This window comes from Onthophagus taurus, chromosome 7 (assembly GCF_036711975.1).
Source record: "Onthophagus taurus isolate NC chromosome 7, IU_Otau_3.0, whole genome shotgun sequence".
Lineage (NCBI taxonomy): Eukaryota > Metazoa > Arthropoda > Insecta > Coleoptera > Scarabaeidae > Onthophagus > Onthophagus taurus.
The window spans coordinates 8,360,580-8,385,178 of record NC_091972.1 but is presented as its reverse complement, the minus strand read 5'-3'; the positions used below and the strand labels follow the sequence as shown (position 1 = coordinate 8,385,178).

Sequence of the window (24,599 nt, the reverse complement as noted above, 5' to 3'; positions counted from 1 at the left end):
ATTAAGTAGGCATTATGTATTTTAGTACTTTACACATGACACATCAGACTATATCAAATGTTAAGTGTTAGATATAATTAACATTTAATTTAATTAACATTTAACATCACTCAAAATAACGTACAAAACACTTTGTATGTATTTATTTATTTAATAAATTGTAAAACTAGCTGTACGTGGTCAAAATGCATATCATTTATGTAAAATCGTAATAAGATTGTGATATAAATTCCAAGTACGGAAGGGAAATTCTCCAGAGAAACGTCACGGACCTGTCAGATAGAATTAACGATTCGCTACATTTAATTACGCTAACCCCTTCCGCCATTATTACCATTAATATTGCCTTGCCTTGTGCGGAACCCCCCAAGCTTCGTAGTCGTCGGCGTAGTCTACGTTTCACCTGGCCCTCCCAGACGCAGATACTTTCAGCACTATAATTCAATTTCGAGTTTAATTCGAGCTGCGATTACCCCTCTTCCTTTAAAATTTATTTTAGGTATCTCGAGTACCACGAACTTTACGAATCACCGTTACACCCTTTTCGTTGTAATTAAGAAACGGGGAATAGGAAAATGTTTCTTCAAGCGAAAACGAAAATTATTATACTGATGAATTTTTGGGTTGCAGATTTAGTTGTTTATTTAACCGTAAAACCCGTTTCGTATATTCCTATACATATTTGTTGTTAATCATAGCGGATAATTTGTTAGTATGTGGGTGGATTTCGAATTCAGTTGTGGCTAATTTTAAACGGCCACAACAAATGAAATTAATGTTGGTGCGAACGTATTTTGACGAGTTCGCCGAGAGTTTGTAAATTTGAGGGAGAGTTTGGAAAACTCCTAATTTGCTCTCTCACACAGGGTAGTTGCGGTTCGCGAACCCCGCAACGTTTTAATTACCGCGGACGGTCGCGCGATCTGCGTAATTATTCTAATTAACAGACGCGGTGCCTATTGTTCCGTAGTTGCAGTCCACGATTTTATCCGCATTATTTAATTAAAGATAAACGCGTACGCTCCCGAATCACGGGAATGCACGAGTTCGCGGCACCGTTACATTTTGTATTTTCCCTCGCGCGTCGTGGTACACTGCATTTTCAGGTTGTTTATTGCATTAGATCCGTCAACGGTACAATGAGCTTTCAGAATTTATCTAAATCCAAATCCAATTACATTACATTTTTACGGACTGTTTGGTATAAATGTATCAAATATATTGATTAAAGAGAAGGCAATAAAATTATATTAACAGCACATTAAACTAATTAGTTTAATTATGTTGTTCTTTTAAATAGGCCTAATTGGAAATAAATTATTTCTGATGTAAATTAAATCTGTTTGGGTTGGTTTCGTTTTTTGAAGTTGTCGTTATTTTAATTTAATTGGGTTAGAAACTTTTTTAAATGTTTTTAAATCGATTTATTATTATCACTCAACTCTAAAATGATATAGTCGATACCATGAGAAACACGAATGACGCATCAATTATGAGAAATTCGCACTTCTAGTGATATGGACTATATTCATGATTAATAAATGAAATATAATATACTGTGATGTTTTACTTGTGAGTTTTTACACAAGTTATTAAACTATAAATTTGGGTTTCTTTAATTTTAAGAGACTCTTATTAAACTCAGGGTTTCGGGCAAGTTCAGGTTCAAAAAGAAAATTAATCAGGTTCGACAAAAATTCATTTAATTAAACACAAAATCAAATTAACTCGTTTTATGAGTAACAAAAAAAAATTGTTTTCCTAAATTTACTTTAATAACAATGCTTATTTACGAGAGATAACTTTTAAATAAAATAGATAACTGCGGTTATCGACTGAAATATCGATATTAGAGAGAACCCGTTTATTATTTGAGAGAGAGAGAGTAGGATAAAACCAAGGTTTATATATAAGAGGTTGTCTAAGTTCGTACGCAATCATACTGCGCATTACGTCACATGTGGAAAATAATACCGCCAAGCAATTCAAATTAAACAAAGGCATGGAGCACCACCTGGCCATGAGGTTGCGTGCGCAATCCGTGATCGCTTACGTCACGAAACACTCCTGCTCTTGCCCCTCGCCTACAAACTAAAATCAAAGTATTGCAGCATAGGAACTTAGACAACCTTTAATATATAAACCTTGGGATAAAACCAAGGTTTATATATAATAATATATAAACCTTGGGATAAAACTCGTTAGAACCGTTCTTTGAAAATAACAAATGGCCGACGTCTTAAGTTGTCATCAAACTCGTTGAAGAAAAATAGAGTTAAATAAATGAACGTTATTCAAGAAAACTAATAAATCTTTACCCACAAGTAAGTATTGATCAAAATTATAGGAAACTCTTGTGAGTTGTTCTTTAAGTTTGATTCTTTGATTTTTCTTTTTGTAGGTTATGTTAAATAAGAAAATAAAATTATCATCCGACTCACTGCGAAAAAGAAAGGATTGGAGTTCAATGTGGTATCTGGATTATGGATTGTCTCTTGTGTTCGGGGCACTAACTAATTTTCTGGATTGTCTACAGGCTTCTTCTTACGGGAAATTGAACTGCCTGTTCTTCGGAAATAGGGTCTTGGATGATCTCGAAGAAGTATCAGTAGTTCTCGGAATAGGTTGTAGGATGATTCTCTTTTTATTTTAATATCGTAAGTTGATTTGACTTTAAAAAATTATCTTAAATTTTTGAGGTTATCTCTTGAGATTCAAAATTTCTTCTATCTGACGACATGGATTTGATGCTGGTCAGACGACGACTCTTTCAATCCCTGTTCGCGATCTCCTTATATACCCCGGCACTCCAACTGTTTTTTCCTCGTTTCTGATTGGCTCTTAACTTCGCGCCCTTTTCAAATTCAAAATTCTTGCTTCGAAACTAGCGTCATCTCTTGATTTTTCTCGGAATTAACCTTCAAAATTAAATTCTTTTTTCGTTGATTTCTCCCTTATTCCTTTATGAAACGTAATAAAACTTCGTATTCAACGCTGTCTTTTCTTGTTTTCAGACATACATTGGAGTATACGCCAAATTTCAACAATGAGTAAAGTTAGAAAAATTCAAATTTAAATCAAGGATTTCTTCCTCAAAATAACGTTAAAACCTCAAAAGATGGATGAAAAATGTGCTTTAGGAGCTGAACTATAATAATTGATACTATTGGAAGCAAACAAAACGGTTTAAGATAAGATTTTCAGCAACAAAAAATCTCTCTGTCACAATTTCTAGGTTATGTTCTCTCGGTGAACTAAGAGAATGTTAAAATTATCACAATACTAATTATGCTTTATTATATTATACTGTTATAATTTCACTATCTCCTAAAAATTCTACTCGGAAGTATTTGACATCTGTTAATCAATAGTTATGTTTATAAGTCAATACAACCTTAAATAGAGTTAAATATCGATGAAAATGAGTAATTTTTGGGAGTCGTTCTCTGCAACTTTTGTACAAACAGGGAAAAATGGTAATCGAAAACGAGTTCGATTCAAAAAAGAACAGACGCAGCTACATAAAGGCCGAATCAAACAACTACATCAAAATACGTGCTTATAAAATTGCTTTGTAGTGAATCAGATACAAACAAAATGCCAACAAACAAACAAAAGGAACACTTATACAAGCACTAACAAAACCAAAAAAATAAATGAATTCTCCCAATCAACATGGATACACGCACACAGCGATAAAGTGAAGGAACTAAATAAAGAATTTTAATTACATTTTATTGTTATTCCACAAAACAACATATACCCCGCTTTGAACTGGCAATAAAATTAAAAGAAAACACTTTTGTATTCAAGAATTCAGAATCAAATACAATATTCATCGGATATAATTTATAATGCGAAAACAGAATTGAGACTTGACCGCAAAGATCGATCGCTATTATAAATATATTAATTCCCGCATAACTAACAAGCTAACACTCAAAGTCGAAATTATTTCTCGGGATGCTAATGCTGTACATAAAATGGTTAAAGGTTATTTCACGTTGAAAATAATTGTAAATGACGCTCCTCCAGTGACATTAATTACGTATGCGAGAAGTTTAGCTTTTGCCCACACAATTCAAAACAGGAATGAAGCAAAAAAAATATAGAAATATTAGATTAAATGCAACTTTAACAGAAACGCGTAAAGTATACGGGATAGAACATCGACGAATTCAACAAACGAAAAAGTTTGAAACAAATTTTGATGTTTTGGGTGCCATCTTGCAACCTTCTTCAGAAGCAAGTTCGAGGTTAACTACCAGGACACAGGTAGGCGAAGAATATGATAATTCCGTCGCAAAAGAAAACCAAAGATGTTTTATCCCTCAGCAAAGAGGACCTAAGGTTGCTCTCAGGTTTCCTGTCCGGCCATACACCCCTAAAATACCACCTCTCCAACATTGGACAAGCTGAAGAGCAAATTCTATGAACATATTCTATGTGAATGTGTCGCCGGAGGGCGCCTAAGACATAACATTTTCGCCTGATACCTACTGACATAAAGGAACAAGACCTTGGAGCAATACTAAAACATGTTAATGTCAATAGTTTTTTGTCACAATAAAAAAAAATGTAATTTTTAAATACATACAACGATATTAGAAAGTTCTATTTATAAAAACCAAAGTGACGACGCCTTTAGAAATACGTGCAGAAATTTTTTTGCACTACATTACTTATTTTTAGTAAGACTCTTATTCGAAGTTTCAAATGAGGTGGGATATGTGAGTTTTCAAGACGTTGATTATAAATGGCTCTATCAACTGACAGCTAATCTATTCAATATAGTAGCGTCTTGTAAGTTTAGTGCAGAAACTGGGAAATCATTTGGGGTTCATTGGTTGGGTGAAGCACCGTATCCAATTGATGGATCACATGAGTTTCAACAAGAACCCAGGAGTGTTGTTTCTATGAATATTATCTATGAATATTTAGAACCGTTTGGATAGTAAGGTCTGGATCTAGCCTTAGCTTAGAAAACACTTCCTGCCCGAATGTATTGTGCCAATAGTAAAGTTTAGCGGAATTGGGCTTATATAGTTTGGGCATATGCTTACTGCATGTTCGAAGCCCAGAACCCTATTGAGAACCTCTAGGACTAATTGGATAGCCGAGTTAGGAGGTGCAACAATCGTCCAAAATCGGCGAAAGAACTTATGAGTTTTCTCTAAGCCGAGTAGAAGAAAATATCAGAAGTCATCATACAAATACTTGAGGAAAGCATGCTAAGGAGGGTTGACTTTATATATAAGTAAATCCACTAAAACTAATTTATTTAGAAAAGCTCAGGATTTCCTTCATAAAATCATTAGGTACGTTTACAATAAAAATTACGAACATATATTTATTAGAACATAGTTTGCATGTTATTAAAACAACCCAAAAAGTATGTTTTTTACCTTTCTAAAAAATAAAACAACTTGAAAAAGTAAACCCATTCATTATAAATCCATTAAGCTTCAATTGATGGAACAGCAACCTTTTGGTAATTTGAAAATCGATTTTACCTATACACGAATATTACAGTCCTTATTCACAAAGTAATAAAACATAAAAGAAATTACGTTGCGCCCTTTTACCGAGGTAATAATAAATAAATAGATAGTATAAATAAATAGTTTGTTTAAAAATCTATATGGTTTTCAATTATTAACAAACGTCCTAGTTTTATGAAAAAAATAACTCAAAAACATCGACAATAGATCATAAAAACATTACCAAAATGAAACGATCGCTACCGTTGCGAACAAAAGCAATCAATTAATTTTTAATTAAATTGATACGTCCCCGACTGCCGATACTGTCAAATGGCTAAACGTTTATTTTCGACAATCCTATATTTCTCGATTCGGAAAAGGTTCGAATTCGATTTTAAATGTAATAAACTGCAAAAACTGCATCGCATATTACACGGCGTCGAATATAAAACGAACCGTATTGTTTACAATCGTGAGTGAAAAATATTTGGTTACAAATGAAAATTAATATTAATGAATCAATCTGTAACAATAACTCACAGAAAAATTTTGAAACGACCATTTATGGAACTGTGTATACATTATTCAACTATTCATAATCATCTTAAAACAATCCCAAATTAAATCAACCTTCTACCTTGGAGAAACGTCCAAAACCTATATCCTTAATTTACCGTTAAAGTGTTGTTAACCGACTGGTTGCCGTTAAACCGTCATGAATTTATCATGAGCAGCCATCAGCTCCCCAAAAGGGCCTTCAATCGATGAATATTAATACGAGCCAAGTGAAGCGGCAGCAGTAGCAGGAGGAGCATCAGTAGGCGAAAAGCGCCGCTTTACGTTCGTTAATAGCAGCGAAATCAATTCACCAAGGGCCACCACCGCTTCGAAGAAATCTTCAAGATGCGTCGTTGCGGGTTCCTTGGCGTAAGTTTGCGAACCCGGAAGTCTACTGCTTTAAGGAGCCGTCGTCGCCCATCTCGAGAAAACTTCTTCCCGAGCGCGAGTTTCTAGCAGACGGCAATTACGTAAATATAATGTCGACTTTTGCTCTCGGAACGTTCAAGAGAAGGGGGTGAGTTTTTAGGGGGTTGCTTGCGAAAGCTGCGTAACGAGCACGAGGGCGAGAAGGTTATTATTTCCTTTTTTCGTAAAGTTTCAGGTGCGAGAAGTTTTTAAAAAGAACAGGAACGGCGTGACGAAAGGACAACTTGTTCTACTTGTAAAAGTCTAGTTGTTATTTTCTGGCTGCTGATCTTTTCGACGGAAATCAGAAAAATAACTAAAATTGAAGTTTAGTTTGTTCGTTAAGGAATTAATTTTATTATACCGGGAATTTCATATAACTCGCAATATATGAATGCTGTAACTATTGTTACGAAACTACTATGCACTTACACTGTCCCACATAAAATGCAACATAGCTTAATAGTACAGGCATTGGGTAGTTTTGCAAAGGAAAAGTTTTGCTTGGAAAAGGTTACCTCTTTATGATAACTTTGAGTTTCTGTCTTAAGAGACGCACGGCTAAACCCGAAACTTTCTAGTTCTAAGTCTAGTGTTAGTTCTAGTTTTAGTTCAATGAAAATATGCAACATAGTGATTCCATATTACACGGCCAAACCCGAATGTTTCTATTCTAGTTCTAGATCTAGTGTTAGTTCTAGTTTTGCACTATCACTACAACTAACACTAGACCTAGAACTTGTTCTTCTTGCACTTCGAACTTGTTTCTGAAGAAAGTTGCAACATAGCATGCGAAACGTTAAAAATTTTTTCAAAAAACGAACGTCTTTACCCGAAAGTTTCTAGTACTAGGTCTAGTTTTAGTTCTAGTGATAGTGTTAGTTCTAGTTTTATTTCAATTTTTCTTATATTTCAAATTAAAAAAAAGTGATACTTTTTAGTGAATAATTTATCGTATGTATTTTATAAAGTGAAATATCTAGTTCTTGGGAATTGTGACGTAAACAAGTTTTAAACTAAATTGAAATCACCTGTCGATACCGAACGTTCGCCCACCGCCGCCACTGTACAAACTTGATTCGGTCGACTATAGTCCCGAAGTCCTGCGGCTTCGTTGAACCCACGGGACTCCAACTTTCGCGGTGTCAAAAAGGTTTGTGGGCGTATGAACGAAAAGGGAAGCACTTTGCGACTGTCGGTACATTATGCAACTTTATATACTTTGGACGTGGAGAAATGTCAATACATTTTTCAAGTTATATTTCTTCAAGAAAAAAACAAATCAAAAATAAAATCTTAAAATAATCTTTAAAAAAAACTTGCGATTTAATTTTTATTTATTTTGATTACAATCGGAAAATAGGAGCTATCCGCAAATTTTATTTTCCGAAAACGGTAGCGGTAAGCGTTTAGTGGTATTCGGTCGTAAATAAAATTTTAACGGTCGGCCGTAAAAACGAGGCGACCAGATCGGATTAAGGCCACCTCTGGCGTGGTCGCCATCGTGTAAATTATTCACGGTACAAAGGTCCTAATTACTACACTTCGGTTATAAAACGTAACTCCGAGCAATTCCCTTTGTGCACGACCAAAAAGAAAATTGTAGATTAAAAAAACCCGTCAATTCCGATCACCTACGATCAATTTCGTTTTCGACTTTCAAAGGTTTCGAAGGGGAAACCCCGATACATTGTCGATATCAGCCTATCTGAACGTTTCTCCTTCTTGGGGGGTTGGTTATTTGGGCAATAAAGTACCCCGCTAATGGTGGGTTCGAAATTCCGACCGTATATCAGACGAAGGGACTCCGCAAAGCTGAGTAAATTTCTCCAACCCCACGTTTGATGAATGAAAGTTTAAAGTCAAGAAAAACACTTTTTCAAAAAGTTTTTAAAAGATATTCAAAGCAGTATAATCATTTTTTTTCTGTATTTATTGTAAGTAGTTTCATCACATACGAACAAAAGTTTTACCATGAAGTAATTCCCATTTTGAATTCAGAATTTATTTGAAGACCCATGCATTTATAGGTTAATCAAAAAGTACCGAATAAATTCGATTGAGTTTGTATTGCAAAGTATTTCCCTTGAGCTGTCTGATCCTTCTCATGTAGTAACATAGGAATCAAATTCTCCAAATCAAAATGTAAAAATTGTATAATTCATTAAGTTTCACTACCGATTAGGTTTTTTCTAGAAGATGCAAAAAGTTTGTTTTTGAGACTATAAAATCTAAATGGCAAAATAAACATAGAATTTTGTGGTATTTTTTGTAGGCTAAATATTACATTATTAATAAAATAATTATGAAGGAGTTGTAGGAGAGAACCCCTAACAATTTAGATATTAAAAGCAGGAAAGTAAATGGAGTGCATGCTCTGGCATCCTTTTTAATGTCACAACGAGATTCGAGGATACTTTTTTTCTCAACTACTACATATGTAGTTCTGTAAGATCCTCGGATATATATAATGTATAATTTCTAATGGATTATTGGAACATAATGTTCATTCAAGTTTTGCCACATTTAAATTTTTGTATTTTGTCGTAATATCAGATAAAAATGTAATGTTTTTGCAAAATGTTTCATCTGATAGAACATAGCGTTCTTTGTCTTTGTTCTTTGTTGTGGGTAAAAGTCTAAAATGTATTGTCATATAGTGAATTATTATCAAAACTAGTCCAGTTGATTGCCAGCGCTCTCCTCGTTTACAGTCAGCATATATTGAAATTCACTATGACGCATTGCATCCAGACTGCCTGAAAAAAAGGTGGATTTTTCATTTGCTGATTCTAAATGCATTATGGAATATTAAATTTCAAGTATCACTTCCGCTTAAGCAATGTCAAATGTTCTATCTGAACGTTTAGCATGATTATAAAGCTTTATACAACATGTTATTAACCCTGCAATACACGCACTCATTTTTAGCTTAAATACACGTATAGCTTACAATTGTAATCCATTTGTCTTTCCAATTGTTAAGCAAAACAAAGATCTTTTCATTTAATTGGCATACCGTTTCCTTGTGCTTTTGCTTTTTTGTTCTAATAAATACATATGACAACGCCACAATGTCAAATTTCTGGCATAGTTTTCTTTTCGCACTTCATTACTTATTTTCAGTAAATTTCTTATTGGAAGTTTCAGATAAGGTGGGATATGTAGGTTTTCAAGACGTTGATGACAAATGGCTTTATATACTGAAAACCAATCTCTTCAATATACTGACATCTCGAAAATATTATATTTATCGAAAATCAATCGTTCGATTGTTTCAATCGATTGTTTGACTTATAGAGACAATAACTATTTATGGCCAAATATTAATCAGGTCAAAAACCACCATGAGTGGCTAGTGGCGAAAATTTTTGGCAACGTCATACAGTGTGCATAACAAGTCAACTAAATCCACGCCATATTTAGTTTTATTGTAGAATATGATGACTTTCGGTTTTTATTTATCTTCTGTTTCAGGATGAATGTCATCGTTAAGAACGCTCACGATCTTATTTTTCTTATTTTTTTATACACGATACTAACCTGCATTTTTTATCAAAGAACTCAAATAGAGAACTGTTTATTGTCATTTTTGACTATTTCAGGCTGATTTGGCAATTACTTTTTATTTTACAAATAGTTATATATATATATATATGTATATATTGACTTTACTATAACAATTATATATAAACTATACTAAGTTTTTTTGCAATAAGTCTTTGGCGAAAGGGATACTGGTAAACCAGTTCTTCATACAAATATTCCTTCCCGTGCCTTCAAGTGATTTTACCATCCGTTTCACTATATCTGAAATACTGCAGGATATATGAAATGGATTTCCGACGAATGTATCCGAGTTCTCTCCGTTGTTGTCTAATATCAACATCATCTCATTAAAGAGCGGATTGAAACCATTTATTGATATTGCAAGAAAAATAGCCCCAGTACACCAATACCTCTGCTGCTGTCCCACATATATAAGATATTTTGTCTTCCAAATGTGAGCACACCGTCAATATACAAAATACCCAAAAGTGCTTTTATTTCTTCAATATCTGATAATTTTGCGCCTTTTTGGCGTTGGTTTTTCTGATATATGTATTTGTGCAAATAGTTATGACGAATGGCGAATGCCACAAGTGTGTGGCATTCAAACGGTATTGTTCAAAGCAAATAGGGATAACGCTCCAGTTTGAACTTTATTCCACTCCAGGAAGAGATTACAAGACTAAATTCTCGTATTAATTATTTACCACGTATTATTTAATCCAATATTTACAAACCATTCTAATTTTATAAAAATTTAATGAAATAATGTTCTAACACCACAGTCAAAGTTATTCGAAAGCTAACTTTAATTATATACTATCTATTTTCATAGAAAATTAGCTATTCATTCCGTCTCTTCTTATCACTCTACAATCGTGTTCCGGCAATAAAGAAGCAATCCCCGTCGCATTGTTTTCGTACCCCCGAAACTGCAAACTCAATTAGCGTCACCTCACGTCTCGGCGCATCGTCAGGTAATTAAACAATAAAAACGTCCCCTTCCGTCCTCTACCCACCAAGTTTTCTTTCATGAACCGGCGTCGTCGCCCGCATTGTCTCTTACCATCTCACCCCTCGTGAATATTCATTAGGTTCTTATACCTTTCTAAAGCTATAATGGCCATCTCAACCCCGTTCCTCTTAAACGTAAAAATAATAAATCGACCATTACGAGAGGAGTTATTTGTAGCCTTCACGTCCTTGAAGGGATTTAGTTTTATCGTAGTTGAGGATATGTTTGTTGATTGTTAGGGCTTGTTAGTTTGAAAGGAAGAAACAAGAGTGCATGGTACTAAATTGAAAGGAGATGGAGAGATTGTTTGAAGTTGACGTGCTATGAGCGAATCCGTATTTGGGGCTGAAATCGTTAGGGGTTGTAAAGGAAGCTTATGTCAATTGGACGAGTGCACTGTAAACTATCTCCAAGGGATGCTTAAGGGTTGGTTTTCGTAACCCTTTGATGTTTGTGAACCGATCAAGTCAATTTACGATTATAATTATACGATGAGAATTTTTTTTTACTCATTTAAAGTATGGTTCCTATTCCATTCTAGTTCAGTTACATTTAAATAAAATATGTAGGTGTATTGTGAGTAGAAGTTTCATTCTTTCGCACGATTTACTCAGATAATAACGTTCAGATAAAATTCCACCCTACAGATCTCCAGGAGTCAATAGGAATTTTGAACGATGGCTTCAGATATAAGCGTCGATCCTCCGGTTTTCTCTTATTTGGAAAACGAAAGGGATATGGGTCTATTTGGCATCCGCCGCGAAAAGGGGGGTGGAAAAGTATATAAAGGGGTTGTCGTTTAAAATCTATTTCAAATGATGATTTCTCCCAACGTTAAACTTGAGGGGATATCAAAAACTCGTTCGAGAACGAATATATCACGTTTCAACAATCTATTCTTCTTTTTGATTCTTTATTTTTTAATGTTTTTTTTTTAGATGTAAAAAGATTTTGCGTTTGATGTTATTTTAAATGTTCAGTCGACCCTGGATAAGAGGGTAGGACCTGGTTAAGTGGTAAACCAGGATCCAAATGCTAGTCCGAGCGTAATATCCACTACTTAGAAGAGGTTTCTATAAAAGGTTATCCTCCCATCAATTGACGTTAGGAGAGTCTAATTGAAGAAGTGTAAAGATGACCTCCTCGCTCAGATCCATCTTACTACATCTTCCACTTGGCATTCTTGTTTCATTACCTCATTACTCCTTCTTTGGTCTCTTAATGTGTTCCCTGTTATTGCTCTCAACAGTCTTATCTCGTTTGTACGTGCCATCCTTTTGGTTTCAGCTTTGTCAGCTATACTTTTCGTCTTGTATGTCATCATACAAGGGATGTCTTACACATCCCTTGTAGTTGTTATGCACTTATTTTTTTAGTTGTTATGCAGCCAGGATAATGGGTGTTCTTAGGGCACCCACTATCCTGGCTGCTTTATTCATCTGGTGTCTCACACTCTCTTACAAGATTCCATATGGTCAGATTATTATGCCTAAATAGTTAAGTTTAAATACTTGTTCGATTATTCTGTTGTTCAGCTCCTGCATCTTCGTGACTCTCTAGCAATTACCATGTTTTTTGTTTGGGAGGTTGACACTTCCATGTTGAGCTTCTTGGCCCTGTCAGGAGTATTGCGTCCTAGGTTCTAAAAAACTGCAACCACATGTACAGTGTGTTAATTAATTATTGTACCCGACGTCATCATTGCAAGTATGCAACCAATATCGCAAATCGCGTATTGCAGTACGCATACTGTGATATTGGTTGCATACTTGCCAACCAATCATTGTTGCTAATTAATACAATATTTGTTGAAGGAGGATTTTAAAGGTGCTTTAAAATCCCACTTAAACAGGTTCAATTGTAGTAGTATTATACAAACTATGAAAAATTGTATTTGATCATATAAAATGTACTCGTTTCATCGAGAAAACTCCTGACCTACATAGCCCTGAATAATTTACATTCAAGTGCGACATCTTGCCATTCCCTGATGACAAATTGCAGATGCGTTCAACGTATACACCACTAGAATGTCGGGAAATGTTATGTAGATTAGGGATATAACCACAAGAACAACTGCTCATTTAATAAATTAATTGTAAGATAAAGTATTCCAATTTTTTTTTTAAGATAAATTAATGTAGTAGACCGATTTTTTAAGATAAATTAATATCCTGTACTAAATCGAAAAGTATGAGTTAGTGATTAATATTAGCGTTCTAATTTCTTGTAGAATTACCAAAAATAGATTTATATGAAAAATTTGTACTTGTCAAAGGAAGATGTTACGTACAAAAGTCTTCCGATCACAGAAAAGTTCGGTTCGATTCAAAAAGAACGTTTGTCCAAAGTCGTTCTAGAAGAGACTGCGGAGTTAAATTTGCCACAATTTTTCAACCGTTTCGTTTCGTCGTTGCGGTGACCCCGGAATAAATCTATCCTCGGATTTTGATTACCACCCTTCATTTCTCACTTTCTTTTCCTCGACCTCGTGAAACCTACGCGTTTATTTCGATATAAATCTTGGAAACAAACGAAATACACGAAACAAAAAAAGTGGTGTGATTTTGATGGATTGTGTGGGCGCGTAATGATAAGGGTGATATGTAGAGAGATATTTTTTTGAAGGATGAAACAAATTAGGGTCTGAGGGTTTGTTGGATAGAGGTTGTGGGGATAATGTTCAGGTGGTACCGCGACGAAACTCGTACCGTAATAAACGCATTGCGGCCGTCGGGGATAATATTCTAATATTTCGGGCTCGGAAGTTGTGCGATAAATAATGGGACGACGCTCCGTGAGATGCGGCTACTTCGCGAAAATTGTCGCTTAATCTCGGACGGCGACTAATGCCCTCATTTGTACATCCTGGCATTTGACAAAGAAACACTCGTGGGAAGGATCTCTTGGCTTTATTCAGTTCTATTATTCAGAACAATACGTAGTATTCAAAATCTTTCAATTTTATTCACTTTACTTGAAGCAATACTATTGAGTAAAAATGTTATCTAGTGATAATCATCGAAAGATACTGAAATCCCTTTAGTGTTCAGACTTAGAAGCAAAGCGTCTAAAGTACGAGAAAGGAAAGCTGACAAGCTTCCAGTTCCATTGTTCTGAAGCTTTCGACTCCGTCTCCAACCTCTGCGCACCCACCGAAATTAAGGAGTTAATGTCTTCAAATGCATTGTTTTGCCTTTGTTCGAGGGTGGCGCTAACGAGATATTAGAAGGGGGTTTATGATGCCGAGGGTGTTGTAACCGAGAGACGTTTCAAATTCGCGATGGATGCTGTTGTAAATTTCCACCGCGAGAACATCCTCTTAAAGGCGAACGAAACGACAACGATCATTCCAAAAACGGTGAAGACCTGGGCGTTTTCTTCTAATTTTATACCGGAGAAAATGGAACATTTACAAAGTGATACTGTGTAAGGGTAGGATATTATTACTAGGCGAAAATTTCAGAGCGAACAGATCGTTTTCGGTTACGATGACGTTGCACATTATCGTCACCCATAAGACATTTACATAGAGGAGCGGTAAACGATCGTTGTGGAAGTTGTAAAACGTATTTTATCGTCGCATAATGATGGGATGGAAAAGAAAATTTTTGTTGAGTTAGCAGATTTTGGATTATCACGAAGTAAATTTTTTTATGGATACTTTCCAAATTTTAATAATAATTTCATGTTATGAATTGTATTCAAATGTTTCATAATAGAACAGAATTGGATTGAATTTATTTAAACAATTTCAAAAGCCTGACATTTGCATGTAACGTTAACTGTAACAATAAACAAACGGCCACCGCCGTATTTATGCAATTCCTATTATAAATCAACAAGTAAACAATTATAATCCTAAATCTAAAACGTTGAGCTGACATATTATAATATACATATTATTTCGAACATTTCAATTTCTATTAATATATCTAAACTACCTACTTCCCGATTACTAATTACTGGGATTACCTAACCTATTTCGAAATCTCTATTATCTATTGATGTTTGTGGTTGAAATGTTTAGGCAAAGCCCGAAATGTTCGAGGTAATAAAACGAAGCCGAGAGGACGACGAACGATGCCCGGAGGTCCGTTGCAACAACATTAGCAAGGATTTCCCGTTTTGGTATCTTGCTCTTCGTGCGGCGATGGCTTCGGTAACGAGCGGTCGATTTGCAATTATACGATTTAGTACAAACGAAATTAACGCGGGCCATTAAATTAATACGGGGACGACGGCATCGGGCGCGGTTCTGGATCACTCCAGATGTAATCAGTTAGACCGGCTCTTAAACCATTATCAAACATACGAGGAAGGGGGTATTGTTAATCGACCAGCATTTACTATCGGCTACGATATAGGATAATGTACGTGGCAAGTTTAAACCTGCATGAGATTAATTGCTCAAGATCAAAAGAAAAACACCAAAAAAATTGACACAATGACTTTAAATATCTCTAAACACTTCTTAACGAGTGTTTAACTTCTAATTACTTATAATATTTACCTCGTATGATTCATCTCTAAACGAATCCAAATGAACTGAATATCTACCAACACCTCTTAATACCTCTCAACATTATTCAAGTATGTCGAGTAACTGTAATTGTTTTCTGTAAAATGCGAATGATAAAATGATGAAATAATGCGCCATGATAGAAGATTCCATAAGTTTCTAGCTAAACTAATCGCATTAATCAAGACACAAAAGTATTAATAAGTTGTATCTTTCTGCACTGCTAAAATGCACATGTTATATATTAAAAAGTAGCGCAGAGATTTTGGCCAAAATATTAAAGACATTAAACCTAAATTTAGTTACTTAGTAATTTGGTCAAATTTGTGCCCACCAAAGCAATAACTTTGTGTCTAAAGAATTGTCTCTAAAACTTTGACATAAAATCTCTATAACAAAATATATGAGGAAAAATAAATATTAAAGTCCCAATAATACTATCACATCATGTATTTAGGTAACAAATTGTAAGGATTTATTAAATTAATTACAAAAAGCATTTAACTTGAATACCCTGAATCTTCTGAACAACGCGTTATATCAATGTAACACCAGTATATGAGATAGAAAAAAATATAGATATCGGATATAATGAGATAACTGAAGGAAAATTAAAACTACTGCAACTTATGAAAATTGACTTTTTTCTTGATAATGAGGGGAACTCTCAAAGCACTTTTGATGAAATATGGTAACCTATTTCATGTAGAAAGACAGATTGACGTTCATAATGAGCAAATGTTCGTGAGGAGATACCGAAAACCCCTTTAAATGAGAAGGCACCCTTCAAGAGATTATCGGGGGGAGTGTATCCCTGTGGTCTGACCACATACATGTGGTTATGACGCAGGTTACAACATCGATTAATGAGGGCTATCGGGAACTGAATGAGAAAATGATAGAAGGCAAATATACCTACTTCTATTATTATACGGAAAATACATTTCTGAAAAATTCGTGTAAGAAAGTATTGTGATAATTTTAACATTCTCTTAGTTCACCGAGAGAACATAACCTAGAAATTGTGACAGAGAGATTTTTTGTTGGTGAACATCTTATCTTAAACCGTTTTGTTTGCTTCCAAAAGTATCAATTATTATAGTTTAGCTCCTAAAGCACATTTTTCATCCATCTTTTGAGGTTTTAACGTTATTTTGAGGAAGAAATCCTTGATTTAAATTTGAATTTTTCTAACTTTACTCATTGTTGAAATTTGGCGTGTACTCCAATGTATGTCTGAAAACAAGAAAAGACAACGTTGAATACGAAGTTTTATTACGTTTCATAAAGGAATAAGGGAGAAATCAACGAAAAAAGAATTTAATTTTGATGGTTAATTCCGAGAAAAATCAAGAGATGACGCTAGTTTCGAAGCAAGAATTTTGAATTTTGAAAAGGGCGCGAAGCTAAGAGCCAATCAGAAACGAGGAAAAAACAGTTGGAGTGCCGGGGTATATAAGGAGATCGCGAACAGGGATTGAAAGAGTCGTCGTCTGACCAGCATCAAATCCACGTCGTCAGATAGAAGAAATTTTGAATCTCACGAGATAACCTCAAAAATTTAAGATAATTTTTTAAAGTCAAATCAACTTACAATATTAAAATAAAAAGAGAATCATCCTACAACCTATTCCGAGAACTACTGATACTTCTTCAAGATCATCCAAGACCCTATTTCCGAAGAACAAGCAGTTCAATTTCCCGTAAGAAGAATCCTGTAGACAATCCAGAAAATTAGTTAGGTAGTGCCCGAACACAAGAGACAATCCATAATCCAGATACCACATTGAACTCCAATCCTTTCTTTTTCGCAGTGAGTCGGATGATAATTTTATTTTCTTATTTAACATAACCTAGAAAAAGAAAAATCAAAGAATCAAACTCAAAGAACAACTCACAAGAGTTACCTATAATTTTGATCAATACTTACTTGTGGGTAAAGATTTATTAGTTTTCTTGAATAACGTTCATTTATTTAACTCTATTTTTCTTCAACGAGTTTGATGACAACTTAAGACGTCGGCCATTTGTTATTTTCAAAGAACGGTTCTAACGAGTTTTATCCTACTCTCTCTTTCTCAAATAATAAACGGGTTCTCTCCTTTGATTATATATAATATTATATATAATATTATATATAATCAAAGGTTCTCTCTAATATCGATATTTCAGTCGATAACCGCAGTTATCTATTTTATTTAAAAGTTATCTCTCGTAAATAAGCATTGTTATTAAAGTAAATTTAGGAAAACAATTTTTTTTTTGTTACTCATAAAACGAGTTAATTTGATTTTGTGTTTAATTAAATGAATTTTTGTCGAACCTGATTAATTTTCTTTTTGAACCTGAACTTGCCCGAAACCCTGAGTTTAATAAGAGTCTCTTAAAATTAAAGAAACCCAAATTTATAGTTTAACAACTTGTGTAAAAACACACAAGTAAAAACCAACACAGTATTAATAAAAATTGCTTATTTTGCCGTTTTTATTAAAACTAGAAATATTCCGTTTAGCCGTGCGTCTCTTAAGACGGCTAAACCTGAATGTTTCTAGTTCTAGGTCTAATGTTCGTTCTAGTGACAGTCGTAGGTAGCGCTAGTTAGCATAAGATATCACTATGTTGCATATTTTTATTGAACTAAAACTAGAACTAACACTAGACCTAGAAGTTTCAGGTTTAGCAGTCCTGACAGACGTGCGGCTAAATCCGAATGTTTCTAGATCTAGGTCTAGTGTTAGTTCTAGTTTTGCACTAGAACTAACATAAGACCTACAACTAGAATCATTCTGGTTTAGCCGTCTTGAAAGACGTGCGGCTAAAATTGTTCCTCAACGTTAGATTATGGTATATTTTTATTGAACAAAAAGTATAGTTACTTTTATTTTGGAAATAATTTAAAATATACCTAATTATAGTGAGATTCCATGCGTTATAGCCTCATCAATATTGCGATAAAAGTCTAGTGCTATAAATTATCTAAATATTATTATCTAATGTCGTAACATTTAATTGTAGATATTGACATAAAAACTTTTTTTTTGATGTTTGAAGATAAAAAAAACTCTTTTCACGGTCATAACACACTTCATGTCGTAAATTGCTCTTTTTTCGTTTGTGGATAACTCTATTCCCGATTTATTAATAACCGTAAATATCCGGTAATGTCGGGGATAAAAATCCCCCAGTGATTTACTCTCCGTTTTTGGGGAAGTATTGGCGAATGGAAAACCGTTTTTTTATTTTGTAAAATATCCGAAATCGAAATGTTTTGTATGACGAGTTTCACCGATGGCAATGGGGCAGATTATAAATTATGCCAGCCACACGCCGCTGTCACACGTCCAAATATATATTAAAATATTTATTGAATTTTGCGTATCAGTAATTTTTGGGACACGCGATCTGTTGCAGCAGTGGGTCTAATTTTTTTTTTATTGAACTTTGTATTCACGTTTTTAAATGGTTTAAATATTTCCGAACTATGCAACGGTTTGTTTTAATGGCAATATTGTGTTGGACGCTGATTAAATTATTTAATCGAAGTTCGTGATTTAAAATGTTTAACGGCAAACACGTAATCAATTATAATTTTCGGATTATTTATCGTAAAGTTAACCTACTTATTAATTTTAATACAGTATTATGTTAATTCATTGTAAACAATTATTTATTTATAATGTTATGACTAAATTAACACCGTTTTAAATTTTGATAAACATGCTGGAATGTTAATCCAGAATTTCATCAAATGGAGATAATTTCGTTATCATTAAAGATAGCCCACTTTCAAAATTTAAAAAGTTGTCTATTTTCTGCTTTTGTCACTTCAATGTATCTTTTTTTAATAATCATTTTAGAAGACATTTCAATTAAGCAATCGTGCAGCCACTTTAAGATAATCCAGACAAATTTCCTATCTTGGGCCCGCGTCGTTTCTCTTTTCCCTTTTTGCTCCCATTCCAAGGATTACAAAGATACTAATTTATTTATAAAACGAGGAGCGACAGCGTCTTTATTTCGTTCGCTCCCACAGAGGCAATGTTATTTTATCCTTCTTTTTTTTTAATAGCTACGAACGTTTCCTTCTTCCATCTTTCTTCTTCTTCGGTCGAAATCACGGTCGGTGCCTTCCATTATCTCATCAGCGCACTTAGCGAGACAATCCCTTCGCGAGGGGAAGAGATGGGACAGAGTTTAAATTTAAAAATTAATCAGATGAAGGCGAAGGACTGCGCTCGCTTTTTAATTTGCGGGCTTCCCCCCCTTCCGCTGCCACTGACAGTGGTCGACCTCGTCCCGGGCGAAGTAATTACAGTTAATTGTTAATTACTTGGGATTTTCCTGGGGCGTCCATCGTAGAAAAAAAAAATAAAGTCTCGCTTCGGAGATTGAGCGCCGATTTAAAAAAATACGGTTGGAGTCTTTGTTTGGTCGGGCAAGAAAAATTCTCATCCTAATTCGTCGACCGCTCACCGTCGGCCGAAGGGGTCGTCAAGGGCATCAAAAGAAAAGTTCTAATCCCCCGTAGAAAGGGAAAAAACTTTTCGTTTTATTACCAAACTTTTCAGGTCGCGATGATGTTATAAAAATGTTTTGTGCTGTGGATATCCACCTTAGGGAGAAAAGCGAAAGGAAAAAAAAACAATGATCTGTAGTCTTTTTTATCAGATCATCTAATAATATACTTTATACATTCTTTATAACAAATAAAGAAATTTTTGATAGAATAATATAGTTTTCAAACAATCTCCATTACTCAGGGTAATAAAGTTTGTCCAAATGATCCATGATACTTTTTGTACACTTACGTTTCTGAAATTTAGATTTTAGAGATTACATTTGATGATATACAATGTTTTCAACATGATCAAAACTTCTAATGTCACGCAAGTAAACCACCACATTGCTATTGGAATTGTATAGTTTTACTTATTCTGCTGCTGTATGGATTACATAAAAAGTTGCGGTAGTTCCTAAATGTTCCTGAAAAATAACTTAACAGAATAACAGTTTTTGAGTAACAATAACCCAATAGGGAAATGAAACTAGTGCTTGAATAAACAAAACTTTAATGCATATTTTTAACAAAATAAAATTTATATCACAAATAAACAAAGCCTTGGAGCTATGAGGTGTGCATATGATTTATGTACTCTTTGCTTTTAGCGCAACCTGTCGAATATTTATTTGAATTCTGCAGTATGAACAAAAATAGAAAAAATAGTAGGGATTTATTTCAGCCACAAAAACGAAAATAATTCCATTCCCTTTTTTATCACCGCTTATTTCAGTAGAGTGGAGAACTCATTTAGAATTACAAATTTGTAGTTTTTTCCATTAGTCCTACTGCAAAATTAAGAATAAATTGGGCATACAATGCAAAATTGATATATATACAAATTACATAAATCATAATTTATTAATGAAAATCATCGGTCATGTAACTACATAAAATGAAAAATCGACCGAAAATTTCGGTAAGTTAATTGAAAAATTGCTTGTTAATTTGACAATTTCGAGCGTGACATGCAACAGCTAACCTATTGCTGACTGCTAATTAAAACACAGCAATTTCCACGAGTACGAACAAATTTTAATTTTCAAAAATATCGGCGCAATAGATATTTTAATTTAAATAATTGTAGCAATAGAAGTTTTTCATGTATCAAAAGTCGAAGAGCTTACTTTGCAGAAAACACAAGTTACGAAACATTGCAATCGATAGCAAACAACTGAAAATTGGCAACTAAGCGTTTTTTACTAGAAAAACGAAACCTTTTTCAAAGTAAAAGGAAATGCCATAAAGTTAATATTACTATGTAAGCTTCAATAATGAATTAATAATTTGAAAAAATAAACAGTAACATATTACCATATGTCCATATGCATGCTACAAGAATATAAGCGAATAAAAACAAACCAAAGTGAAATTTTAATATGGCATACAGCCTGTCAATTATGGAAAATGACGCGAAATTAATGCAAAAATATGTAAAAATTAAATCAGCCACAGGAAACCGATAATAGTATATTAAAAAACAAGTTTCGTAAGACACGTTTGAAGTGCACGAATTCAAATTGAAAAACGAGTGGCGAAGCCACGAGTTTTTTAATGAGTGAGTACTTTAAGTCTTATGAAACGTGTTTTTTATGCTATTTTTTGTAATTCGCGTTTTTATCCCTTTTTTTTAACAAAAATAAAATAAATTTTGACAATGTAGGGAAATAGGTATGCAGCAGTTGGTAACACCGTAACACTTGAAAATAGAAATTTGAATTGACAATTAGAAACTGTCAAAACACAAAATGTATTCACCTGAAAAAAATGTTTCATGTACACCTCCCAAAATAAGAGAAATTGCTCAGTGTTCAATGTCCTCATCATTATGGACCTTGTATTCGATGCTAAGAACATGTTTAAACATCCATAGACAAAAATTGTCACATTGACAACTAGAAAAATTAATGACCCAATGTCACCAACTTGAACTGGTTCCATAAAATGTTACTAAAATCTCATTACAGCATCGGATGCTGTAAAGAGTCTCATTACAGCACCCGTTTGAGTACTGTTATAGCTTCCATTACCGTAGCGAATTACAAAATAGTATATTGTTTTATATGGAAGAGAAGCAGTGCTTTTTATGGCGTGGTCTGTCGCTTAGCGACGAACGCAGTGAGTCGCTAATGACAGATGAGCCGTTAAAATTGTGGCGTGTCCGACAGTTTGCCGGACGAACGAAGTGAGTCCGGCAATGACGGACCAGCCACAAACGAATCTGCTTCTCTTCCGAATAAAACATAGTATTTTTTCTTCAAACGTTGCAAATAATACGGCGCTAAAGTGAAATGTTCTTCAACGTTATGGCGCTAAAGTGAAATTTACTTTAGCGCCATAACGCTGAAGTACTTTTTTGCTATGTTGATCTTAGCAACCGTCGTTATGCAACAATGACTTACTTCTACCGCGAGTAAACACGACAACAAAGTTGTCATTTAATGACGTTTGAAGAAAATAGTATATTGTTTTATATGGAAGAGAAGCAGTGCTTTTTATGGCGTGGTCTGTCGCTTAGCGACGAACGCAGTGAGTCGCTAATGACAGATGAGCCGTTAAAATTGTGGCGTGTCCGACAGTTTGCCGGACGAACGAAGTGAGTCCGGCAATGACGGACCAGCCACAAACGAATCTGCTTCTCTTCCGAATAAAACATAGTATTTTTTCTTCAAACGTTGCAAATAATTGCAATATAAATTTTAATAAATTTAATAAAATGACAATTAACTTATTTTCCAATACGGCGCTAAAGTGACAGGTGCTTCAGCGCTATGGCGCTAAAGTGAAATTTACTTTAGCGCCATAACGCTGAAGTACTTTTTTGCTATGTTGATCTTACCAACCGTCGTTATGCAACAATGACTTACTTCTACCGCGAGTAAACACGACAACAAAGTTGTCATTTAATGACGTTTGAAGAAAAAATATATTATGAAACTAATGAAACAAAACTACTAAAAGGCTTCTTGATCTTGAACTTAAACATTAAATAATACACAAGCCTGCATACGCATACAAGGACAGGTAACAAACACTTTCAATATTACCCAAGGACTAAAAGAAATGAAATGGGTTGGCACTAACGTTATTTAATCTGGCACTGGAACATGCTATATGAAAAATGAAAATATGAAGATCGAATCTGCTGATAAATAAATCAGTACAGTTGACATTAATAGCTAAAGTCGAAGAAGAAGGGATTGGTGAAGGACATGGTGAAACCGGTGGGGTTAAGAACAAATATAGAGAAAGCGAAACATGACATAAAGGTGGTTTTGCAATTCGTACATCTTGGAATGGAGCTGGCGATAAAATACGAAGAAAAATATTGCTGATAAAGAAACCTTACTATGCAATAATCCATATAATCAAATCTAAGAATATACAAAGTAACATAAAGTTCTAAATCTATAAACTAATTTTGAGGCTAACTCAGAAACTGGTAAACAGCATAAATATCTTGGAGAGGAAGATCTTGAGAAGGTTTGAACGCCTAATATATGGAGAACAAGATATAACCAGAACTATAGAGCTACTACAATAAGGCAATGCTCTGAGTATACATCAAGATCCAGAGGTTGCAATGACGCATGCGGTGCATTTTGTACAAGGTTGCATTAAAATGCAGAAAAATTCCACTCGGCTATCAGCCATCACTTCAAAAAACTTGTTGGTAGCGAACGTGTAAACAGGGGAATGTAAGGACCGAGACCTAGGGTAAGGCTGAGAGGGGTGTCAGGGATATGCTTGGTTTCAGAAACTTGATGGCAGAGAGGATTGCAGGAAAGAATTGAGGGAGATTAGGGACAGATAATGGCCTGTGGAGCTATTGAAGAAGAAGTGGTTAATCCAAAGATTCAAGAGAAAAGTGCAGATAAACATCGTAGGTGGATCTTAATATGTAAGGAATAACAACATCAATAGAGACATGGAATTAGAAACTCTTGATAGAACTATCAATTAAGTGAAGAGTCTTCAAACAGCGTCGTCACCATGATCGGTAACCATAATCACTGACAATAAATTTATTACTACCTTGAGAAAAAGATGTTACATATTAAATTTTTGTTAAGAACATTAAGTATAATTTAAGAAAATCCGTTTTCTCGGCCACGGTGGTGAAACAACAGTTAACTTTGCTTCTTTAGTTGCCATCATCATATTCCATTAAATTTATAGTATTGTCAGAAGTTTTCAATTAGTTGTGGCAATAACAGTACATCATCATCTAGCTAGATATTTGCAAGGTACTTTAGCGCTTTAAATAAAAGTAACACAAATCTAGCGTGTTTAAAAGTGTTACTAAAATAAGAATTCGAAGAGAAATTCTCCAATCTACAATAAAAGCGGTGTAAAAAAATTGTGTTAAGGATTCAAACAATATTTCTATAAAATGAATTAAAAAAAAAACTAAAAACTCTTTCGCTAACGATATGAATTTAATATAAACAAAAAACATCGCGAAAAAAACGAGAATAAACAAAGAGAATGAAAAATAAAATTGAT

At 34.2% G+C, this 24,599-nt stretch overlaps 1 protein-coding gene and 4 long non-coding RNA genes across 9 annotated transcripts in view; 3 read left to right on the top strand and 2 right to left on the bottom strand.

Annotated features, from left to right (window-relative positions):
• LOC111422796 (uncharacterized) overlaps positions 1-24,599 on the top strand; it is a 116,440-nt gene that overhangs the window by 38,168 nt on the left and 53,673 nt on the right. Inside the window, exons 1-2 of one of the 3 annotated variants that reach the window (XM_071197831.1) lie at positions 22,878-23,791; positions 23,851-24,093. The exons of the other annotated variants lie outside the window; for them this stretch is intronic. Of the exons in view, the coding sequence (XP_071053932.1) occupies positions 24,087-24,093 (7 nt within the window). The 5' untranslated portion in view covers positions 22,878-23,791; positions 23,851-24,086. Of the gene's footprint in view, positions 1-22,877; positions 23,792-23,850; positions 24,094-24,599 lie in introns of those variants that run through there. 3 annotated transcript variants of the gene reach the window in all.
• Positions 1,687-2,262, bottom strand: LOC139430612 (uncharacterized). The gene is made up of 2 exons (XR_011641007.1): positions 2,186-2,262; positions 1,687-2,144 (listed from the first exon to the last, which is right to left on the bottom strand). It is a non-coding gene; the product is annotated as an uncharacterized lncRNA (long non-coding RNA).
• Positions 2,174-5,638, top strand: LOC111422797 (uncharacterized). 3 transcript variants are annotated; one of them, XR_011641006.1, is made up of 4 exons: positions 2,174-2,324; positions 2,402-2,657; positions 3,015-4,275; positions 4,336-5,638. It is a non-coding gene; the product is annotated as an uncharacterized lncRNA (long non-coding RNA). The 3 variants fall into 3 exon arrangements; XR_011641005.1 differs by having other exon boundaries at positions 2,236-2,324; positions 3,015-4,632; positions 4,693-5,638; XR_011641004.1 differs by having other exon boundaries at positions 2,205-2,324; positions 3,015-5,638.
• On the bottom strand, positions 15,968-17,588 carry LOC111422799 (uncharacterized). Its single transcript, XR_002707382.2, has 3 exons — positions 17,466-17,588; positions 17,130-17,388; positions 15,968-16,771 (listed from the first exon to the last, which is right to left on the bottom strand). It is a non-coding gene; the product is annotated as an uncharacterized lncRNA (long non-coding RNA).
• LOC139430665 (uncharacterized) lies at positions 17,559-17,857 on the top strand. The gene is made up of 2 exons (XR_011641053.1): positions 17,559-17,628; positions 17,683-17,857. It is a non-coding gene; the product is annotated as an uncharacterized lncRNA (long non-coding RNA).